General features: G+C 41.3%; 1 protein-coding gene across 4 annotated transcripts in view; it reads right to left on the bottom strand.

Annotated features, from left to right (window-relative positions):
- The window catches only part of CFAP54 (cilia and flagella associated protein 54), a 296,408-nt gene that overhangs the window by 2,429 nt on the left and 268,617 nt on the right, over window positions 1-25,362 (bottom strand). For all 4 annotated transcript variants that reach the window (XM_088025290.1, XM_088025291.1, XM_028105379.1 and 1 more), the window contains one exon: window positions 19,906-19,980. In XM_088025290.1, the coding sequence (XP_087881416.1) occupies window positions 19,906-19,980 (75 nt within the window). The remainder of the gene's footprint in view (window positions 1-19,905; window positions 19,981-25,362) is intronic.

Raw genomic sequence — 25,362 nt, 5'->3', positions numbered from 1 at the left:
AGGGAAAGGTTTATTTAATGAATGGCATTGTGAAAGTATCTACTACTAAAATTCATTCTTTTCTTTACTTACATCCTCTACTACTTTTGTTAAATTTATTCCTAGGCATTTTATAGTTTTGTTATTATTGTGAATGTTTTAAAGTTTTAAAAGTTCTGTTTAAAGTGATTGTCCTTGGGGCACCTGGCTGGCTTGGTTGGTGGAGTATGTGAGTCTTGATCTCAGGGTTGTGAGTTTGAACCTCATGTTGGGTATACAGATTACTTAAAAATAAAATCTTTTTAAAAAACGGTTATTCTTAGGGTGCCTGGGTGGCCCACTTGTTAAGCGTCTGCCTTCGGCTCAGGTCATGATCCCAGGGTCCTGGGATCGAGCCCCACATCGGGCTCCCTGCTCCGCAGGAAGCCTGCTTCTCCCTCTCCACTCCCCCTGCTTGTGTTCCCTCTCTCGCTGTGTCTCTTTCTGTCAAATAAATAAATAAAATCTTTTTAAAAAAATGGTTATTCTTAGTAGAAAGTTATTAATTTTTATATCAGCCACTTTATCAGATTCTCTTAATCTAATCATTTTAAAAACGCTTACAGTTTGGTTTTGCAGTTATATCCTTTACAAATAAATACAACTTTGTTATTTCTTAGTATTTATGTTACTGATTTTATTCTCTTGTCTCATTGCAATAGCTAAAAATTTCAAAGTAATATTGATTCTTAGAAGTGCTATGGAGTCCTGTTACTCCTAAAAATTCTACCACCTAAACATGTTCCAGGTAATTTATGAAAGTTTATTTTGTTAAACAGTAAAATTAAAAAGCCACTATCATCAAAAACATGGAGTCCAGTTTTAAAAAATGTTGAGTTAGGTGAAAATGTGAACTTTATCTCACACCCAAAGTACATCAATGCTATAAACATTAAGGGAATCTGAATGTGCTTTAGGAAGTCAGAGTTATGTCTTTTCCCAGAGAATTCAAGATTTTACAAATTAGGATTTATAAGATTTCAAATAAAATGATAGAGTTAAAAGGTAAAGCATTTCTTTAAACATGTTCCTTGATTTGTATCTACTCAATCTTGATACCAGGACATTTAAAGTAAGCCCACATAATGTTTTATAATGTGAACACCCCATGAGGCTCAGAGACTTTTTTTTAAAGATTGATTTATTTATTTGAGGGTGGGGAGGGGCAGAGGGAGAAGGAGAGAATCTCAAGCAGACTCCCCGTTGAGCAGAGCCTGACCTGGGGCTCAATCTCTCCACCCTGAGATCATGACCTGAGCCAGTCAAGAGTTGGTTGCTTAATCCACTGGGCCACCCAGGTGCCCCAGAGGCTCAGAGTCTTCCAGTGACTTACCCAAGCTCCCTCAGCTAGTACGTATCAGAGCCAGGATCTATATTCCTGGCTGCTCAGAACACATTCCTAACCACCCTGCAGCACGGCCTCTCCCCTGCTGCCCAGCTGTCCTCGGAGCGCCCCCCCAGCCATGTGTGGCCACCCCAGAAAGCCCCTGCTCCTTGCAGACTCTCCCGCTCACACCTGACTGCACTCTCCTGCTCCCTCCCACGGGCTCTGTGGCACTCTGGACCCTTTTCCAGTTTTGAATTTTGGAGATTTTATGGAAGGTTCTAGGGCTTCCATATGGAATTTCTCAAGTAAAGTTAAGCTTAGGTGGAATTACTGAATTTTTTTGTTTGTTTGTTTTGGCCATTCAATGGAGACTGGATTGGCAATCGTATAATCATGGGGGAGTCTTTTCTGTCTTTTGTAAGTAGCTTTCAGTCTGAATTATCCTGGATAAGATACCAAGGAGTTCCGGTTCCTTTTCATGGATCAAGAAAGGCTTTGTGGAGAGAAAGGAAGAAAACAGCCTGGCAGGTAAACAGACTGTAAATTAGTTCAAGTAGGTTCTGCTTTAAGGGTCAATATTAGAGAAACGGTGATGGTTCTGCCTGAAAAGGACAGAAGTTGGAAATAACAAGAGGAAAGGACAAAAGGTAATCAAGTTGGGGTGCACTGAAGGGGTTCATTGCCAGGACTTGAGCTTGTCTGGGGGAGTTCCGAAAGTCACTGGAGAGTTAAAGGTTATTTGCCAATGCTATATTTTATATGAGTTTCTGCATGAAAACTAGATTCTATCATAATGAAAGATTTTATTACTTCTGTTCTTTTGTTCCAATAACTTTCCTTGACTGAAAGAGAAATCGTATAGTCTTCAAAGTACCTATGGTTTTTCTCAATCCAGTGAGTTTTTATTGAGCACCTATGTTGAGAACTCTTCTTGCTTCTCTCTCAGCACAGTGTCAGTTGCCTTTTCGTTGCTTCTATGTGACCAAGAAGACCAAGAAGAAAGGGGAGGGGGAACGCCGAATTCCCACTACCCAATCAGGTTTGCCTACTCTTTTAATTGGTAAGTGGGTTATCAAAAACTGTGAGCCTTGTGATATGGATGGATTTAATTTTGCCTCCTTTCTAGGACTTTCAAACACAGAGAGCCAGAGCCACGGGGGGGGGGGGGGGGGGGGGAGGTTTAAAAGCCTCAAGGCAGGAAAACAAATGCTGTTTTCATCCAGCCTTCTTACATGTAAGTTTCTGTACCATGTGAGAGTTCTATCTCAGTATATCCCCTGAGTCTTCGAAGTTAATAATTAATTGGGTTTTTTTTTCAGACTGGGGAAAAACATGCATTCCACAGTAGGAAGGATTATATGATACTAGTTTACTTAAGAATCAATATCATGAATGACTGGTGACCCATCGGATAGCAGTTCTAGATGAGAGGGAACTACAGAGATTTGGTTTCACTGTACTTTATATGATCAAGAGAACCCCACCACCGACAGTAATAGGTATTATCTCCCCAGAAATAGCACCCAACTCTTAAGAAGGCAAGAAGGGCTTGTGTACAACTCTACCAGACCACGGGAAATTTCAAACTTTGCTGAGAACAAGATTATCTTTTCCATCACTCTAATTTTGTGTTAATAAAACTTTAAATATGACCAAAAAAAGGGTTCTTTTTTAAACATAATATGAGATCAAAGGGTCATTCTGGTAAGACGGTAGAAATCTTTTAAAATTAAATTTTAAAGAAATAACATTATTATAAAGACATCTTGCAGAGAACAAGAAAATTAGAAATTAAAGATGGGATATGGGACAGAAAGCATTTGTACAGAGAACTGGTTCAAATGTTATATTATCTAAAAATAGGATTGATTCTTCTTAAATCATCATCACCACCACTGCTATTGTCACTGTGCCACCACGGAGACCTTGCTGTGCATGGCATTTCCTTCAGCTCTTGAGGAGAGTTCACCCTTTAAGAAAGGACAATTCATGCTCAGACACATTGTCCCACACGCGCAGGAAACCAAATGTTTCAGTCAGGCCAGAAACTGTTCGACAACATTCAAGGGCCCTGTCTCTCTTCTTATATCTAAGTAGATGCCAAAAATGTTTTGAACAGCGGCCTCTTTATTGGACTACATGAAGAATGCCTCCCTAAGGGAAGATATATTGAGGGGGACTACATCCACTGGGTGTACATTGAAAAATCAATCTTAGGATATGCTCATAGTTTAGAGTCGTGGTATAAGAAAAACTAATTAATTGGTCTTTGTCCCAGGTTCCTGGCATAAAGCTCCTAAAAGCACTGGGAATTTTCCTTTGTCTGCTAATAAGATGACTATGGCAGGAAAGGGACCTGATAGCTTCAGGATGGAGCTGGTCACCAGGAAAACCAACCATGTGATTGGAGGGTTGGAATTTTCAGCCGTAGGCCCTGATTTCTGGGGAAAGGAGCAGGGCTGGAGATTGAGTTTGATCATAATGGCCAACCATTTAATCAACCGGACCCATGTAATGAAACCTTCATAGAAACCCCATAACCACAGGTTTCAAGGAACTCCTCGGTTGGTGAACACCATGATGTGCTGGGAGGATGGGGCACCCCGAGAGGGCATGGAAGCTCTGCCCCTCTCCACTCCCCATATCTTGCCCTGTACATCTCTTCAATTTGACTGTTGCTCAGTTGTATCCTTTATAATAAACTGATAATTGCAAGCAAAGCGCTTTCCTGAGTTCCGTGATGCATTCTAGTGAATTATCGAATTGGAGGGGATATCATGGGAACTCTCAAATTTGTAGTCTGCAGAGCAGAAGTGTGGATAGCCTGGGCACTTCATTTGTAGCTGGCATCAGAAGTGGGGGCAGTCTTGGATTAAGCCTTTCATCTGTGGAGTCTAGGCTAATTGAATTGAATGGTTAGACACCCAGTTGGTGTCAGCAAATCGCAGAATCGGTTAGTGTCAGGAAAAACCACCTAGCAGTCATATCTGGCATTATGTAAATTAGGGCTGTGCTCAGCTATGAGTGTCTCTGGGCCTTTGGGGCCTTCTACACTCCCCTCCTCCTTGGCAGCTCTTAGGCATATACTGCCCTTCACACCCCTTCCCAGGCCAAGCAGAGGCACTCCCTGATGAAAAGCGACACAGCTGACAGTGACATCTCCATTATGGGTATATGCTTTTTAGAGGGAACTATTTAAGAAAACAATCCTGTAAGGCCAAAAGAGATCTTGAAGAAAAAAAGTAAAAGTTTAGGCTGTACATATCAGGCTTATTCTAACTGCTCAAGAGTCTAAGGCCCAGGGAAAAGAGTCTTTGAAATGTGACACCCTACTGTGCAGAAAGAGCAGCTGCTCCCTCCCTCTCTCCAGGAAAGTATTTTTCACCAGATAAAGAACTAATAAAGGGTCTCAAACAGGGCAAATCCCCTTTAAAATATCAAAAGCTCTAATCAGAACAGGAAGGATGAGTTATGCAACCAACAATAAAGTGCATGGGGCATAAAGACTAGATCCAAGTTCATGGCCAGTGGTTCAGTGCTTATAATCAGGGCCTTGGGGGAAGAGTGAAAGTTTCTTGGAGGGAGGATTTAACGGAAATGCCTGTATTCAATGTGTTACAAAACTGAACGCCTATTTCTCATTCCCGGTGGAGACGCAAGAGCATAAATTTTGATATAGTACTTATATGTGATTACATCACTTTACATCATTGCCTTTATTTTCAGAAGATAGTTTTTTTTATTTTTTTATTAACATATAATGTATTATTTGTACAGGTCTGTGGTTCAACAGTCTTGCACAATTCACAGCGCTCACCATAGCACATACCCTCCCCAGTATCTATCACCCAGCCACCCCCTCCCTCCCACCCCCCTCCACTCCAGCAACCTTCAGTTTGTTTCCTGAGATTGAGTCTCTTATGGTTTGTCTCCTGCTCTGGTTTCGTCTTGTATCATTTTTCCCTCCCTTCCCCTATACTTTCAGAATATAGTTTTAAGGCTTTACTGAGTCCTTGTTTTTTTTAGCCTGAAAATATACATTTTCTAAGAAAGGAAGTCTGTATTTATTGAGGATTGCAAATGGGCTGGAGTCTTCGTTTTACAGAGTTTATTTCATCTGTAAATTAACTGCTAAATGGAGGTCAAGAGAAAATGTGATTGAGCTATGGGGTCAATTGTAGAATGTAGTTTTAATCATGATTGGGTGACATGTGTATGATGTTTTCTCCCTACTTCTCTGTTGGAAAATGAGCTTCAAGCCAGAGTATGCTTCCTAGTTCCTTTGGAACTCTTCTAATTCCAATAAATAAGGATAATTGAGCATTCATGTATTCATAACCAATCAGGGATTTTATTTTTATATTTTAACTCACTGCTGAGGTTCAGGCTCCTGGGAGACAGACTCTAAGATGGAACTCAGCTTCCAGGAGGCTTATCAGGAAATACTCTTGGGATCAACACCCATGGTGAAAGGGAAGACAGCAGGACTGGCAGAGAGAGAAGATGGGCTGCAATGCAGTCATGAGGAAGGGCTCAGCCAACACCATAAGGCTCTGAAGCTGGGATGGTCCTTCAGAGGTGCTCTGAACTGTGGTAGGGGTCAGGTCTCTGCACCCCATATCAACCAGTAACCGGATGCTGACTCCCCCAAGAAAGAGGCCAGCTCCTTTCCCTGTGGGCGATTCCTGGAGAGAGTTGAGAACCGAGGGCTGTCAGCCGGCACATTGGGAAAAGGAGCTCTTCAGTCCTGAAGGGGAGCTCTGGGTGGCTCAGTGAAGGGGCCATGACAGGCACAAATATTTAATTCAATGGTTAACTATAAAACCATTAAACAACTAGCAATATGGCAAAAAGCATACTAGTATATAACTAATACAAGCCAAAGGGAGATTTAAAGTAATAACTAAGTAACAATTCTTATACCAAATTTCCAGATGCTGCTTTTCTGGGTCACAGTAAGACGAGCTTAATACATTTTCAGTGTAACTCTTATTAATCACTTTATTTGATTACCCTGAGGAACGGTCCCCCTTCTGAAGTATGAGGAGAAGAATCAGGAAACAAAGAGGAGGAGGAAGATTCAGAAACAATTTCTTCCCTCAAATAATACCTTTCCATAAACTTAAATATGAAGAAATTCAGTAATTTCACCTCAGCTTAACTTTACTTGAGGAATTCCATATGGAAGCCCTAGAACCTTCCATAAAATCTCCCAAAGTCAAAACTGGAAAAGGGTCCAGAGCGCCACAGAGCCCGTGGGAGGGAGCAGGAGAGTGCAGTCAGGCGGGAGCGGGAGGAGAGGCTGCAGAGAGCAGGGGCTTTCTGGGGTGGCTGCACGTGGTGGGGGGGGCGCTCAGAGGACAGCTGGGCAGCAGGGGAGAGGCCGTGCCACAGGGTGGTTAGGACCGTGTTCTGAGGAGCCAGTCTGCCTGGGTGTAGATCCTCTAACACTAACTAGCTGAGGGAACCTGGGCAAGTCACTTAAATTTCTCACATGTAATATATGGATAATAACAGTCTCTACCTCAACTAGAAACAGAAATCTGAGGTCAGACGCTGACCTTTAAAAGGTATGTGCATATTCATGTCTGATTGCTGCTGCGACAGCCTATGACAAACGCAGGGGCTTACAACAACACAAATCTGCTCTCCCACAGTCCCGGAAAAAAGAAATTGGAATTTAGTTTCACCGGCTGAAAATCAAGGTGTCAGCAGGGCTGGTTCTTTTTGGGGGCTGCAGAGGGAGAATCTGTGTCTTTGCCTTTTGTCGCTTTTATAGGCCACCTGTTGCCCTTGATTTGTAGCCCCCACAGCATTCACGCCAGTCCTGCTTCTGTCACCATATGCCTTCTCCTGTCGTTGTCAAATCTCCCTCCACCTCCCTTTTATAAGGATACTGTGACTACATTTAGGGCCCACCTGGATAAGCCAGAATAATCTCCCCATCTCAATACCCTTAACTTAATCATATCTGCAAAGCCCTTTTTGTCATACAAGGTAAAACGTTTTGGGGATTAGGGCATGACTCAGCCTACTGCATGGGTGATTAAATGATATGGCTTAGTTCATAAGAATATCATATTTATATCCTATCTGCTCAACAAAGTCTTCGTAGCTGCAGTTATTGCATTGTTTCTATTTAAAAATTCATGGCATTATTTGCAACAACATGGATGGAGCTGGAGAGTGTAATGCCAAGTGAGGTCAGTCAGTCAGAGAGAGACAAATACCGTATGATCTCACTCATATGTGGAATTTAAGACACAAAACAAATGAACAAAAAGAAAAGACAGAGAGAGACAAACCAAGAAAAAGACTCTTAACTATAGAGAACTGATGGTTCCCAGAGGGGAGGTGGGGGTGTGGGTGAAATAGGTGATGCGGAGCAAGAGTACATGTAACCATGACGAGCACTGCGTAATGTATAGGGTTGTCGAATTACCATACTGTACATCTGAAACTAATGTAACACTGCAGGTTATCTATACTGGAATTAAAATAAAAAATAAAATAAATATATATATAAAAATTCATGGCATTCCTGTAAAATGCCTATTGTGCCAGAAGTTATTAGTGTTCACTAAAACACATACTCGTCCCTCTATAATTCTCTATGTCCTTGCATATCAGGTTGAAGCCAATACGATATGAACAGAAATTATGACAGTCATTCCATGCTGGCTCTTGGAAATGGTCACCCTAATTTATTGCCTATACTGGGACACTTTCTGAGAGTAAAAAGGAAGTATAGTAAGCATCTCTCCAAATCAACAGGTGTATGTTATGAGTGTCGCAGGCAAACTGAGATGCATGGTCGCCCTACTTAAAATTGTCCAGTGAAGTCCTCTAGCTCCTCTCCTGCAGTGGTGACCTCCAAGGCCACGTGGTCCAGACAGCATGGCTACAAGTAGAAGGAGAGCTATCCCACCCTCACTGAACTTTGCATGAGAAAGAAAGGAACCTTTATTGCCCCCAAGAGTTGGGGTTTGTGGGCCCAGCATAACCTACCCCATCCTGTCTAGAACACATATGCTCTGGCAAGTCTGGCAAGCTTGTCCTCCCCTTATCATATTGGCGGGGGGGGGGGGGGGGGGCGGGGAATGCCATCAGAGTGAGGGTTTAACTCCACTGAAAGATCAGAACTTTGAATCTCAGCAGCAAACTTAGAGGAAGAAATGCTGTAAGTGGGTACACTGAAGCTGGGCTCCCTCCTGAAGGGCTGTGTCAAGTCTGCCTGTGGGCTTTTGTCCTAAGATGTAGAAATGGAAACCCCAGAGTTCGAACAATACCTGCCATTTCTTGATGGTTATAGTCTGGCAACTAGAAACAGGAAGGTTTTATTTTTTTTTTTTTTAATTTTTATTTATTTATTTAAGGGGCAGAAGGAGAGGAAGAAGCAGGATCCCCACTGAGCAGGGAGCCTGACACCGGGCTCCATCCCGGGACCCTGGGATCATGACCTGAGCCGAAGGCAGGCACTTAACCGCTTAACCAACTGAGCCACCCAGGCACCACAGGAGGAAACTCTTTTTTAGAACAAAGGCTTGATAAAGAACATGAACTGAAGTTTGCATTTTGTTCATGGGACTTTGTCGCTTAGAATCAAAGCATGACAGCCTTTGTTCATAGCTTCCACTTGCAGCAGCAAACTGGAGGGCAGACCTCCTGTGCAGAGCATGGAAAGAAAAACTGCTCACGCTGACTTCTTTATTCATCTCAGCAAAAACTGCAAGCTGCCTGCAAACCGCTCTCACAACATGGCCAACGCTGCCCGGTAAGGTCTGATAGAAAGTCTAACAAAGTGTGCAATTTACAGAGGAATTTCACATAAATCCTTTCATGGAACTCTTCTTCGAATTTCTAACTTGAGCAATCAACCTTTGTCTGTCAATATTAATAAAAGGATGCGCACGAGAAGGGGGCAAGGGAAGAGGGAAAGGCTAGACGGGAGGAGGAGGAAGGACAGAAAGAGGTGGAGTAAAAATCCACCACGGAGCTTCCCTGAACATCTGCAGGCGCTATGACCCAGGTTCTGCATCGGGCACTTTGGGCTACGGACAATTCTGTGGCCACAATAAAATGTGCCGATGTTCGTAAATATTTTTTTGGGTCATCCAGAAGTGTAGTCTAATAGCTCTCTGGGGAATTACACTGAGTGAAAAAAATGACCATCCCCAAAGGGTTACATAGTGAATGGTTCCTTTTATATAACATTCTTAAAATGACAAAATTATAGAAATAGAGAATAGATTAGTAATTGTCAGAAATCAGGGCTAGCAGTGGGGTGGGTAGTGAGGTGAGGACAATGAAAGGGGTCCTTGTAGTGACAAAATTGTTCTGTATCCTGACTATTAATGTCAGCATCTTGGTTGTGAATACCCTATGGTTCTGCAAGATGTTACCAATGGGAACAACTGGGTAAGGAGTACACAGAATCTCTCTAGATTATTTCTTATAATTGCAAGTGAATCTATAATGATCTCAAAACAAAAAGTTTAATTTAAAAAAGGATAGTTGAAAAATAATACATCTATTAAATGCCCATTTACTCTTTTGAAAATCAGCAAATATTTAGATAGGCCAAAAGCCACTAATGAAGGAAGTTTCTAACGGTCAGATGAACAAAGACTCATTTCACATTATTAAGGCAGGAAAAAATAAGGATGACCACAATGTATCGAATGCTTACCACTGGCACTATACTGGCCGGATACGAAATGCGTTGCATGCTTTTTCGAACGTAATTCTCCAGGAGGAGAATGAATGTACAGACAAGGAATTGAAGCTCAGAGAAGTAAAGTAACTTGCTCACAGTCATGCAATCAATAGATGGTGGAACCAAGAATTAAATCATGTTTTTATCCACTAAGATACATTGTTTCTGAGACCTTCAACAGAATCTAATAGCCCTGAGGTCTTTAAGGATTAATGACTTGTCCACAAGGGCAAAACTGGACAAGAACTCATGCTAAGCGCTTTTCCTACCATACTGGGCTCTCACAGGTGGTTGAGAAAAGAACATAATGGCATTAGCTGCCTGAGATACAGGCAGAAGAAGAGCAAAAATCTAGAATGGCTAGTGTTCTAAGTATTAACAAGGAGAATGGGTAAATTTAGACCTGCTCCTTCTTTGTGGATTTATTTTAATATGAAAACATTTGTGCAGAGAACTTCCAAAGCTTACCAACTGACTCAGCTATGTGAGGCAAAAGTCAGTATTTTCCAAATATGAAAATATAATCCCAGTGTTAAGGGTACAGTTTTTTAACCAAGACAAAAGCATTCAGCAAAATGAATGAGATAAATGGAGCTAAATGTTTACCTCAGTTTTTAGCAAAATGGAAAGCAGTAAACAGATTTGCTAATGATACCCCTGCCTTTCACCTCCTTTGAAGTTACCCAAAGTGACTAAACTTCAGGAAGTCGTCTCTTTGGTTCTAAAATGCAGATTTATCCTGAATGAAGCCAGGCTTGCTTGATCCGGCAGTACACACACTTCTTGCCACTTCGTAAATACACAATATCGGTTCATATTATCTTTTGGTTTAAATTACGTCCAAGTATCATTACACCAGCACATTGCACGTCTCACAAAAGTAGGACCAGTACTTGGAGCACAGACAGCACAAAGGCTCTGGTTCCATGATGAGCGAGAGTGTATTTCACCTTGACACCATTGCTGGTGAATCCCTGAGAGATGAGCATTTTGAAAACGCTATAAACAGCTTAGCCTTTTCTTAGCATTTTGAAGAGCACATTAATAGCCTGGCCTTTTCTTAAGGGCTTTCTTTTTCCCTTAGCCAAATTTGACAGCTAGAAGTGAAGAGTGAGAGGATGGAATCAAAGTCGGGGCTATGTTTTAAAAGCAGCATGGAACTGATGTCATCCGGCATTGTCTTCAAAAGAATATAAGAATATTAAGTGGATGTCTCATGAACTTACACACAAAGGATACTCTTCACTTGAGGACAGAATGATAATGTCTCAGAGAAGAAAGATGTAATTCTAGATGCCCATAAAATCTATTCAGACAGCTCTTGGCTGGTACAAAAAAAAAAAAAAAAAAAAGCAGAAGAAGAAGAAGAAAAAGAAAGAAAGAAAATCTGCAACTCTTAACTAAAAGAAGTTATAGTTATTAGTAAAATTAATTTTTAAATACTTATTAAACACCTACTGTAGAATATGTGAAACCTTAAGCCCAATGCTATTAAATGACAGTTTAAAAGACAGTATGGTTATTGTCACCATTTGGAAAGTTTTGTTGAAAAAAAACCAAGAGGCATACGGTAATGTAATAAAATTAGCCAAAGGAAATTGAATAGCTTAGCATCACTCTCTAAAATTTAACAGCCTAAAAAAAAAGTGAAGTGGGAGCTGTCCCACATAAATAGGGACATGTGCAACCCCATCCACCACCCAGAAAACCTGCATCGGTCATTTCAAAGGGTGCTTTGAGAACCCACCTAGTTTACCTTCTACCCTCTCAGCAGAAACACACTGAGCAACTTTAGGACAGTTACTGAGCATATTTGGGGAGAGTTGCTAACTAATTTTAAAAACTGCCTAAGCAGGTTGCCAGAAGTGGCCTCTGCTCGGAGTAGGAAGAGACCAACAGATTGGGAGTGCTTCCCTGGATGTTGGGGCAGATTGCATTTTCCCAAAATGGCTGCAGTAGCTCCCGACCCTATGCCTTTCCTGCAGTTTGACACCGACACTCCGCCCATCAAGAGGTGAATCTATGTTCAGCCTTTAATGTGGGTGGATTTGGGACTAGCAGGGAGAAGTCATTAGGTAGCTTAAAAAGCTGGGGCATAAAGAGTGACAGAGCTTCTGCCTAGTTCTCTTGAGAGGCTCATTCCTGAAACCCAGACGCCACCCTGTGCTGAGGCTCAACCAGCCCCACAGAGGTCACATGTCATCACGTTCTGGCCCACAGCCCACTCTGCGTGCCCAGCCCTCAGCCCCTGGCCAACAGCCAGCATTAAGCACCAAACCAAACTAGCCTTTGAGCCTTCAGGGATCGCAGCCCTCAGAAGCTGAATCATCCCCAAATTTCGAGTCTTCCCAGCTGATGCTCCAGATACCACAGAGCAGAAACAGATCCTTCCCAAATATTCGTTAAACTGTGGGTCATTTTATGCCACTAAGCTTGGGGTGCTTTGTTATATAATAATAGTAACTGGAACAGAAGAAAATGGGACATATATGTGGCTAAAAATGATGCACACAGTCATTCCTAGTACTGGAATTACTGTGGCCTCTCTTTTGGGAAGGTACTCAGGAGCTTTATGCTACACATGTTTTTCTACTACAGCCACTCCTCTACTTACAAGGGTCTAACTCCAAGTGAACTCACATGGCTCTGAGATGATCATAATGTTTTGCTTAGGATGGTGCCAGGCACTATTCTAAGAGTTTATGTGGATTACTCATTTAATCCACAAAACAAACCCATGAGCTAAGTACTATTTTTTTTTTTTAAGTAGACTCCACGCCCAGCGCAGAGCCCAACTAGGGGCCTGAACTCACAACCCGAGATCGAGACCTGAGCTGAGGCCAAGTAGTCGAAAGCTCAACCAGCTGAGACACCCAGGTGCCCCAAGGTTAAGTAGGATTTTTATTCCCATTTTATAAATAGGGAAATGGAAGCATGGAGCCTTGCCCAAGGTCACACGACTAGCAATATCAGAGCTGGGCTGGAATTTGGAGCCAGGCAGTTTGGCTCCCAAGCCTGTCCACTAACGACCACACCCCGACTCTCATTTTCCCTCAGCCACCTATGGCTGAGTCCAGCCCCTCCCCCGCCAAGAGGGCCCAAACTGAAAAGGGAGGAGGACACTGCTGGCTTCAGCGTGATGGTCATGGTGAGAGCCCAGGCTCTGGAGTCTGCCAGCCCCAATGACTTTGGGCAGGTCTTTTAACCTCTGTTAACCTCTTTCTTCCTACTTTTATGCGACACAGTCATCCATTTGAAAACCACAACCATCATCTTCGTTAAGCACGAGCCACATTCCTTCCTTCTAGACTGTCAGCCTCTTCAGGGCAATGACTCTTGTCTTTCTCACTTCGGATTCCTCCTTTGGGGCCAGCACGGGGCCATGTACTCAGCTGCAGCTTGTAACTGAGCTGATGTTGGCTTTTTCTTTTCTTTTTTTTTTTTTTTTAACTTCTGCCTTTATTTTTGCATCCAGGGCTTTTGGGATTTGCTCTGTTCTTTACATCCCCATGAACAAAGCCATAAATCATGCCTTTACCACTGAGCCTGCTGCCAAAACTAAGACTCGGGTTTTCTGCCTCGTCTTTCAAAGGTCTTCCTAATCAGAGGAATAGGCGTTCACGGGCCCCCTTGATCATATTTATATCTCCTAAGGATTCTCTACTGCCTCCCAATCATTTTCCAAAGTAATGAAAACTCTGAACCGTGGGCCACAGGAGCTTCTACTAACTTGATTTCTTATAGGGAACTATTAAACCCTTCTTAAAAGATATCACAGGGAATTTCTCACCTTCAGAATTATGTCAAGATAATACCAGAATATTAACTGAGATTATTCCTGAGGAGGGGTGTCTGGCCGCCAGGCCTCTGTTTTACCCTGTACTGTAATTACTTCTGTATTTGCCTGTCTCCCCCACTAAACCGAAGGCTCGGACTCTGGCTTTTACTTCTGTATCCCAATGTCCAGTCCAATGGCTGGCAAAGAGGATGCACTAGCCAAATGTTTACTATTCAAATGCATGGAGTTGATGGGCCCAAAATCACTGATAATGTCTGGACTAGAACTGCAATCCAGGGGGATCTCTGGAAAATGCATCAAGAGCATTCGTTCATTTCACAAACATTTATTAAAAACCTCTGTGGGAGCCAGCAGTGGGCAAGGCAATGAGCATAAAAATGTAGTAAGATCCAGTCTTATTATATAAAACCCAATCGGCTCTAGTAGGGGAGACCAATATGGAAGCACATCATTAGAACACATTTTGATAAGAACTAAGTACAAGGATCTAAACCATGGGCCTGAGAGGCAGTGATAACAAGAAGGCAGTCTGGGTTAGGTTAACAGATTAGACGTGTCATTTCCCATTTTTACATGGTAACCTAGCAAAAGATAAGATGCTAGCATTGTGGAGCAATCCTCCAGCTGACACCCAGGGTCATAAGGTCAAAAGAGGTCATAAGGTTTAGGTGGTCACATGATAGAATCAATACATCAGACATAAAATGCTAATGACTAAACTAAGATAGGTTAATATATCTGTGACTCTGTGTCTCCCTCTACCTGTTCTTCTACCCTCTCCATACTTCTTACCCAAAACTTCTTAAAGATAATAATTATTTTAGTGACCAGCATGCGGTTGATGTCAATATCTGAACATAAATACATCAAAATATGATCATTTTAGGAATCAGAAATAAGAGAACATGTGTGCACTAAATTCAGCCATGTGAAAAGGAATGGATAATGTACATAATGTCATGGAAGTCCTTAGAACTTACCTGTCATTAGGATTTTTTATGTTAAATTAAATTATTTTTAAGAAAATATATTGTATAATAAACTTTTCATGTGCAACTGGGGCTTGAGAAACAATGGCAGACATCAGACCATCTTGGTGCTTTCTCAGAATAGAAGGGAGGAGTTTTTGGATCTATTATGAGGTAAATTCATGGCTGTGAAGCCTCTCGCATGCTGTCAGCTGCCTTGCTAGTATTCTCCTCCCACATTGGCCTCTGTTGGCATTTTCCTCTCCTGTGTCCAGGAAGGCAAGGGGGCTGGATAAAACCCACAAGCCAAGCCACCTGGTACCCCAACAAATGTATGATCTCTAAATCTCAGTGTGGCCTTCGATCCTCATATTTGTCCTTGCTCAGCTTCCTCCCTCACCACACCCAACGACTGTGAATCCTCAAGCCCTTCCTCTTTCCCTGGGAAGACCATGCCCTCAACCCCCCACCTTCTCCACAGCAGGTAAACTTGCCTCCGCTTCACAGAGTAAGTGAAAACCTCTGGGTGTGAACTGCCCCAGCTTCTCCCACCCTTTTCTTCCACACTCACTCACGCCCCCACTCACCTTCAGCTGCCACCCCAAGACCTAGAGAAAGAGGTCTTTCCTCTGTTCCCAGTCAGCTCTCTTGCTCGTGCTATCATGTCTTTCTGTTCCCACCCCCTCTCCAAAGGCCCTCCTCCATTGTTTGTCCTTGTCTCTTCTAGAGAGGCAACCTCCGCCCCTCTTAGCTCTTTTCCCTCATCACAGCTCCCATCCTAGCGCCCTCCTGATGTGTTCCCTCCAGCCGTTCCTCTACCGCTGCAGACTTCTCACCCAAACCTTCCCGAAGATTCATCTACACCTGCAACTTTTACTCTCTCACTCCTCAATTCCCTGTAGCATCTGCTCCCTATTCTAATGAAATATTTGCTGGGTATAATTTAGTGAAAGATGCAGATCCCAGACTGAAGCAGAACTGTCTTTGACTCCTGCCTCCTCCACTTACAAGGTGTGAGATCCCAAACATGCTGCTTAATTTCTTCATTTCTAATGTGGGGATAATAATAGTAACCAACTTCACAGAGTTCTTGCAATATGCAATGAGATACCATATTTAAAACACTGAGTAGTGTCTGCACATGCCATTGCCCAATAAAAATTATTACTAGCAGTAGCATTTGCATTAATGATTATTATCATTATTATCTGTCAGGCACCATGCTAGGTCTAGCTAGAGATCCTAACTAAAAGAAATCCTACCAAATTCATGCAGCCAAGAAGAACTAGTTTGCAATCTTCTTATGCAGTGGGGCTTATCTCTTGGCTTAGAATCATCTTCTCCACCTTTGAACCAGGATCTGTTCCTAGGAATTTCCTTCCATAATGATTCTGTATGACTGCAGTCAGTTTGGTTCATACACACACACACACACACACACACACACACACACACACAACACACACACATAAACAGTAAATTTGTTTCATGTGAACCAATAGGAAAATATTTAATTTAACTGAACACAGGACCTTTAATCTCTGCTGCTTTTGCAGCAACAAAAGTATCTACACACCAATGTTCTGTGTGCAGTTGGAAGTCAATAATTACTGATGAGCAGACATATAATGACTTAGTCCTCCTCATGGTCAGTCACCACAAGAACAGAAAGCATATTTTTAGCATCATGTTTGACTCCTACCTGACAACCTGGAAACTGCAATAATTTGAAGCTATGTAGTCAAGGAAAGGATTACTTTGTTGCTGGTACACCAGAAAAGAAACCTAATGGTCGTTTATTTCCTGTGATTACTCACTAAGAAGGTTAGCACAGAGAGCTCATTTCCTTCCTCCACCTTCTTGCTATTCTTAATTTTCTTTTTTTGTCACAGGCTGTGTGTGGCAATATTTGTTTTAATTAGGAACACAGTACAGGCGAAGGCAACTGTAACGGGTATGTTCAGTAAGGAACCAAATTGTACAGCAAGATCCCATCTCAGTGACAAAAACAGCTTCACTAAGGCATGTCATTTTGTCTAACAGTTTGCTTTTTGGAACAGGCTTAGAAATTCCCATGCCCTACCCCAGCACTAGTAGGTAAGTCTTGCTTTCAGGGGAGGTATTGGCATGGGGTTCAAGTGGGGGGCCCCTTCTCTTGGACTAGTGGATCTTTTCACTGCGGGGGATCTCAAGTCAGGATCCCGCACACTGACCTCATGCCTCTAGGATTCAACAGTGATTTACATCACACAAAAAATGGTTCCTGGTTCTTTCTCTCTTTGTTTAAGATTTTTTTTTTTAAAGTAATCTCTAGACCCAGTGTGGGGCTAGAACTCACAACCCTGAGATCAAGAATCACACACTCCACTACTTAGTCAGCCAGGTGCCCCATCTTTCTCTATCTTTAACACTGTTCCTCTCCTTTTCTATCAATGTATCAAAACAAATCTGGATCCTAAAAATCTCTTTGAAATTAGTTGACTAGGGGATAAAGAATTCACACGTGGAAGGCAGGACCATAGTAGGTGTAATGATGATGCCTAAACAGCTAATAATTACCAAACGTTTATTTGTGTGAGGCCGTATTCCACATACTTAACGTGCATTGTTTCCTTTAGTCCTTGGCATTACTACCCCCACTTTACATATGAGAAAGCTGAAGCTTAGGGAAATTAAATAACTTGCCTGTGGTGGTACAACTAATAAGATTCAAGGCTGGAATTCCAACCCAGTTCTGTCAGATGCCCAAGCCCATTAGTGCTATAAATCATGTGTCTTAAAATAGCAACTCCTTCTTCTGTGACCTATTTTCAACCATAGTTTGTATCAAATTAGATTAAACTTGATTTTTATTATAATGTTTTCCATGGTAAATCTATGTATTTCCATAATACAAAAATTAGGTTCCCCACTTAAAAAATAGGAAAAGGACATGAATGGCCAAATGAAAAGAAATTAAGTCAAATATTAAATTTCAGATATTTAAAACTAAAGGGAATTTAATTCAATTCAAGAAAGAGTAACCAAGTGATACACTGTACTAGGCACTTTAAAGTATTCAAAAATTAAGATAGTACTGCTCCTGATCCAAGAAGCTAATGATCTAGTGGGAGAAACATAGTGTAATATTTCAGTTCTTACTTCAAATGTCATCTCCTAAGAGATCTTCCCGGACCTCCCTATCTAAACTGTTGCCCCATTCCCTGTTACCTTCTATCACAGGGGCTAGCAAACTTTTTGTTTCCTGTAAAGGGCCAGAAAATAAATAATTTAGCCTTTCTGGGCTATATGGTCTCTCTCAAAACTACCCAACTCTGCTGCTATAGCTCACAGCAGCTAGAGATCACAAATAAACAAACGAGCCTCCTGTGTTCCAATAAAATGTTATTTACGACACGGGCAGTGGGCCAGATAGAGTTCACAGGCTGTAGTTCGCTGACCTGACCCTATTCTAACATATCACTCTGTTTTTTCTTTCATATCTCTTAACAAAATCTGAAATTATCCTGCTTACTGATTTATTACTATTATTTACTATTTCCCTCCACAAAAATGGCAGCTCCAAGAGTGCAAGGTCCTTGCTGCTCATTCGCAGCTGGCTCTCCAGGGTCTTAGAAAGGGGTTCCTGACACATGCACAGCTCGCTCTAAAGGTCTGTTGATTGACTGAGTACTATTTCACAAAAGGAGAAACACTGATTGCCAACAAACATATAAACTATATTTGGCCAGATTATTAATGAATATGAAATAATTGAAAAGGTCATTTTTTTTCACTTAGCATGCCTGGAATGGTTAGGAAACGGGAAGGACAAAGACAAGGAAGAGAGGGAAAAGAAGGGGAAAGGGAAGAGAGAGGGGAAGTAGGCGGGGAGAGCCTGTGTAGATGAATATGTGGGGAAACCGGCCCTCTCATCTACTGCCAATGAGAGAATGTAGATCCCAGAAGAATTGAAAGCAAACTCTTGCACACCCATGTTCATAGCAGCGTTATTTACAATAGCCAAAAGGGAGAAATGACTCAAGTGACAACCTACAAAAGAATGCATAAACAAACATGATACATCCACAGAGTGGAATATTATCAAGCCTTAAGAAGGGATGAAGTGACACATGCTACAAGGATGAGCTTTGAAAACACTGTGCTAAGTGGAATAAGCCCGCCACACAGGATCCTATGTATGACTCCACTTATGTGCAGGTACCGAGAATGGGCAAATAGTACAACAGAAGCAGAAAGTAGAATGGAGGTTACCAGGAGCTGGGAGAAGATGGAATGGGGAGTTATTATTTAATGGGCACAAAGTTTCTGTTTAGAACGGTGAGAAATTCTGGAGATGGATGGTGGAGACGGTTGCACAGCATTGTGAATGGACTTAATGCCATTGAAGTGTATACGCAGAAATGGTTAAAAGTATAAATTTTATATTATGTATAATAAAAAAGTATATAAAAAAGTAATTATATTTAAAAAGTATATACACTTTTTTTACTCCAAAAATGTACTCCTAAGAAATAACTCTGAGGAGATAATACAGAAGGATGAAATATGTATATGCTAGAATCCATCAACCTCAAGATTCATGAATAAAAATCTAGTTGTGTAAATAGAGCCTGACAAAAAATATACAAAAGAGACTATTATGCAGGCATTAAACATGACAAAGTAGACTTCACATAAAAGTATCTCCATAACACTATTGCTAAATTAAAAAAAACAAGCTACAGAATGCATTTACAGTACAATCCCATTGATGTAAAAATTCTAAGGTTTATTTGTACATGGAAAAAATTTGAGATATTCTCCAAAATGCCCGTAGTTGATTATTCTCTGAATAGTAGATTTGAGATGATTTTAAAATTATCCTCTTCATAATTCTCTGTAGTTGATTTTTTAACAAAGAATATTTTTAACCAAAATAACATGCTATTATAAACTCCTGTTTATCACTTCTTCACATTAATTAAGGAGAGTTAGGCCCTTGATACTTTCATAATAGATGTTTTCTGTATTTCTGTTTCCATAGCAACAATAATACTTGTGAGAGGCTCAGATACATTTTCAAAAAGATACGTACCTCAGACAATGGTGTTACATCTCCATCAGTCAAAAACAGATTTATTATTTCAGAGCAACATTCAATAATCATGTTCTAGAAATAAGAAGACAATAAAGTGAGGTTGAACTTACTGGTAAACTACTAGATATTTTAGTTATAAACTATTTCATTTGTCTTTTCTTGCATCACCACCTAACCCTCATTCCCAGGAGAAAATTTAGAGGGACTCGTAGGTCACAATCCCTCATATAATTAAGGTTATTTGAAAAGACACAGGATGGCCACAGAAGATAAGATTTACTTATGAATCATACATTATTTCATTGTTAAAATTCATGTTACAGAATTCACACCAGAATGAGGTTTTGGAAAATCACTTTTCTTCTGCGATGAGAACCTGGGGATAAAGAGATTCAGACCCCAGGAAGCAGAGAAGAATGGTTGAGAACTGAGAAAGAAATGGAGAGAGTAAATGAAAAGGAACCAAAAGTCCATATCATACGTTGTCCATTGCTGATGACACTGGCATAGCCCCTACTGTGTGGACACAGCCGTGTTTATGTGTGGACCTCTGACCCCAGATGGATCTACCGCGGGAAGGAGTGAGTCAGTCAGATTCTCTATCATCGTAATTTCATATAAGGAAAGGCAAGAGAAGAGAGCTATAGTGAGTACTGACTATAGGAGCTGAAGGTCCTGATACAAACGTGGAAAAGGCAGCCATTGGGCTAGATATAAGATGAGTAAGAGAAGGAAACAGATGTGTGAGAACTTACACCCCGCCACCCCCCTCCCCGTAATTAAGCACCGTCCTGGCTCCCGACTCACCAGTTCCATTTTTCTGTGAGGCCCATTGTGTCTGGTTTCCAGTCCTTACGTATGAGCTTATCATACCCTGTCACATACTGCCTTCCCCCACACCTACTTTACTTGCACCAGTGTAAGCAGCCTTTCTTTACTTACAGCTAAAGGAGTCATGACTATAAGACTGTCAGAAACTCTGCCTACTTTGTGATGTTGCCAGGTCCAGCAACAATTCACTTTTATGGTTGTTTAATACACACGTGTACCAGCACTCAGAAATTGAAAATGATAACATTACACTAATTTTTAAAACTTTTTAAAAAAAGAAACAAACAACAGAATTCACAGCCCCCAAACCATATTATATTTAAGTTTTAATAAATACATGAATACAGAAAAGATCACATTTTAAAGTTCCAAAGCTATTGCTAATTCAGTTCAATTTAACAAATATATTCAAGATGCTGTGGAACACAAAGATGAAGAAACAGACCCTTATCCTCACAAAGTGTACAATAGCTGAGAAGAATAGATTCGTACACTCCTAAATAAAATACCAAGTAGGATGTGGTCAGAACATGGATAGGAAACTAGAGGTGGGACAGAGGAAGTGTAAGGAACGGGGAAGACTTCTTGGAGGAAGGGTCATGTGAAATGAGACTTGAATGAATAGTAGGATTTCACTGGCAGAGAATGGGGACAAGGGCATTCCAGATGGAGGGAGAACAGTGGATATTCAAGGAACATAAAGCATCTGATATGGTCATTACTGTGGGTGTGTATAGGAAGCATGGCAGTGAGAGTGATGAGAAATAAGGCTGGAGAGGTCAACTTAGGACATGTAAAAGTAAGGAAATTGAGAGGCACTGGTCTGAGGAAATAATGATCCAATTGCTTTAAAAAAGATACTTCTGGCCACAGTTTTAAGGTGAACTGGGCTCAGAAAGAGACAAGAGAAAGATAAATTAGCTAGGAGGCTACTCAAACTGTTTGGGCAGGAAGTGATCATGGCGAGAAGTGGGCCAGCTTCAGTGGGACAAAAAAGGTGGAGGGCAAGCAGGGTCTCCAGCACTGATCAGGGTATACTACTTTGCCATGATGAACCTCCCAGGCTCTTGGTCCACTTTAAGACAGAAAGGATACTCCTCTGTCTGAACACTGATACTCCTCTTATTTATCTATATTTCTATATTTCTAATTGAGTTCTCAGGACTGGTTGCACTCTGATACTCCTCTTATTTACCTATATTTCTATATTTCTAATTGAGCTCTCAGGACTGGTTTAAGTATATTTCCTCCCTATAGGAAAGATTTCAATAACAGCCATGATGCGTTACTGTCATGATTTCATCAAGAGCTATCAAGCAAAATGAGATTGTCTATATCATTAATCATTTCACATAACAGATGAAGACAGCAATGTTACCTGATAAATAAATGCCTTCTGCTCCCTGTCTCAACATTTATCAAGCAGAAATTTCACCTCAACAACATCCTATTTCTTTGGCATTATTTGCAGTAAACCATTACAAATAGCAGACGTTGGCTGACTGGATGCTTGGCTACCATAGAAATGTAGCCTTGAGCTCATCACACCAGGCAGAAAGCTGCCAGAGATATACTATGCACGATTGGCAAGGGGCTGGGAGGGCACAGAATAATCCTTGTTCAATCTTTGCCATTTTTCCCTTAAAAAGGAGCATCTGATGATTCGATGATGGTTTTCTGAGTTACTTCAAAAATAACCATGCCGACTCTTTGACTTAGTTGAAATCCTCATCTTCTTTCACCTGTGGAAAAAACTTCCTAAATTGTTTTCCATCCTCCAAACTCTTGCTTCCCTCATCCCTCCTTCACATGCCACCAGGCCATGCCACCACATGTCTCAGCAAATCACAGGATGAGTCATGAGAAGTCCTTCCAGGTGCTGCCCCCTCCCTCTCCTACCACCCGTACTCAGCCCTGCCTTCTCCTGTCCCTTGCCTACAGAACAAAGTTCACTCACCATTTTTTCGTTCAATGCCTGCCGTATGCATCCTAAGTGCCATAAATTGGTAATGAAAAGACAGAAAGAGAGTCCTTAAGCAGCTAATTGATGGTCTAGTGGGAAGAAAGGAGTTCTAGTTAAGAGATGGACTCTTAACAGTACCATGTGGTGACTCAGAGAGGAGGAAGCACTTCGTTCCACCTACCTCTTCAGCCCCATCTCCCACTGCATTCCCCCTGTTCTCCCACTACAACAGATAAGCCCATTGTCCCGAGTAGAACATTCAGTCCCTGACTTCACATCCCTTCTCTTGCTGTATCCTCAGTCCTCTATGAGTGCCCTCCAACTAGAAGCTTCCCAAACAAGTAATCGAGAGGCACTGTGTGTCAGGCGCTGGGCTAGATACTGGAGATAAGATGATGAATAAGACACCCAGCAAAGGAATTTGCAGTAAACAAAGAGGAAGAGACACATAACTGCCAAAGCAATACGGTAAGGGTACAGGGTGTTTGGAGGTATTTTGTCAGAGGGCCACATGTGGATGTCAGAGAGATACTAAAGAACATGACAGTTGGAGAAAAGATTTAAGAGAAGTTTTCCTATGTATTATGAAAGGATTCCCTCTCGAACGTTCTTATGAGAGACTCCATAAAGACTTAGATTATTTTCAATGTTTTTTTTTTAAAGATTTTATTTATTTATTTGACAGAGAGAGAGAGAGACAGCAAGAGAGGGAACACAAGCAGGAGGAGTCGGGGAGGGAGAAGCAGGCTTCCCGCTGAGCAGGGCGCCCAATGCGGGGCTGGATCCCAGGACCCTGGGATCAGGATCTGAGCTGAAGGCAGACGCTCAACCGACTGAGCCACCCAGGTGCCCCTATGGGTTTTGAACATCAGATTGATGTTTCTTTGAATGCCACATTTTGCTAAAAGAGGACCACCAGGTGGCTGGGCTCATTATGAATGACATCTGGGTACTTACGGCCAGACGCATACAATGATTAAGCTCCTCCATGACAAAGACCTAATAGTACTGATTTCTGTTATGTCCTTATCTCCTTCCCAAGCCTGGAAAATTTTTGCACATAATAGTTCCTCAAAAAGAATTTGTTAATTGATGCTAATGTCCAATTGTATTTTTTTCTGTTTTCATAGTACTTTGATATTTGGGATATGCTGACTATATACTAATCTCTTTTAAGATTTTATTTTGGGGAATGTGGCAGAGGGGGAGAGAGAGAGAATCTTAAGCAGGCTCCATGCCCACTGCAGAGCCCAACGTGGGGCTTGATCTCACAACCCTGAGATCATGACCTGAGCCGAAATCAATTAACCAGTGGAGCCACTCAGGCACCCCGACTATATACAAATTTTAATTGCCTTGGTACAATCCAGGCATCCCATAAATGTTTGCTGAACTAACCTTAGGTGACTTGGTAAACATCTTTTTAGGCTTTTCATATCAGTATGCTATCGTTCCAAACAAGGTGTTTGTCTCAAAGTCAGGATCGTTTACATCTTTCATATGCTTTAAGCTCTGAAGATACTCCTAAAGCTATGAATGACAGGTTAAAATAACTCAGTCATTCTGAGCCAGTGTTGTTCATTTTAGAAGGACATACATAGTTTTCAAGCCAGAAGTGATTAGAACACCTGTTCTGTAACCCTCTCAATACATCTTAAATTAATATCTGTGTTCTGATTTTCTTAGCTTATTCCAGACTATAGGCTTTTGGGGAGGGGGGAAGGGTAAAAAAGGGAAGGGAATAAGAAAGAGAATAAGATTCATTATCCCCCATATCAACCAAAGGCACATTTTCTGGGCCCTTCTACTTAATAACCCACCAAAAATCTATACTGTGATAGAAATAAATATAATAGATTATAGAGGTTATGAAATCCTGTCCAATTCCAGACCAGAATCGATCTCTTCAAGTGCCCTAGTTAACTTCTTATTAGCGCCAAGTGAAGGTTGTCATGACAACGAACCGGCAGATTTAGTCAATGAGATGGGTTACAACACAGAATATAGCTGCCCTTTTTTAAGTTCCAGTTGGCATACTGGAAAAAAAGAAAACTTTATATGTTCCTTCTATTTCTCAACTTTTCAAATGTTCTGAACTACTCTGTTTGCCAATTCACCTAAACAAATATCAATTTGTCTTCCATTTGATGACATTCTCTCATACATAGAACCAACAGAACTGAAAATAGCTGAAAATGCCCTACTTAAAGCTGAAGAAACATTTTCTAAATTGAAGAATAAGACAAATTCAAAGACAGAGCAGAGAACATCAGGAATGAAAGCAGTTTGTTTTACTCAAGGACTGATCCACTCACATATACCATTCCAGTTAGGACATGAAAGCAAGCCACCAACCGTGGTTAAGGCAAGGTAGGGCCTCTGGATTCCTCCCTCTGCTTACATTCAAATCCTCCCCCATACCCCTGTTTATTTGATATTTGTTTATATTCATAGTCAACCCCTTAACTGAGACACTGGGGTCATTGTGATAAATTTGATACCCACATCAGACACACAGGGAAATTCTGATGACTCACATTCCAACCAAGCGGCACAACTCTCCATCTCGGAACACTATTTTAATGAAATGATCATTTTTAGAGATGAGAAGAAAATTAATCCCAGAAAAGGTTAAGTGACTGACCCTAGGTAGTAAAACT

The sequence above is a fragment of the Eumetopias jubatus genome, unplaced genomic scaffold (genome assembly GCF_037043125.1).
Source record: "Eumetopias jubatus isolate StellerSeaLion01/CBP00866 unplaced genomic scaffold, mEumJub1_p1.0 scaffold_8, whole genome shotgun sequence".
NCBI classification, from domain to species: Eukaryota; Metazoa; Chordata; class Mammalia; order Carnivora; family Otariidae; genus Eumetopias; species Eumetopias jubatus.
The sequence above is the reverse complement of the archived record's forward strand: the minus strand, read 5'-3'. Positions and strand labels throughout refer to the sequence as shown.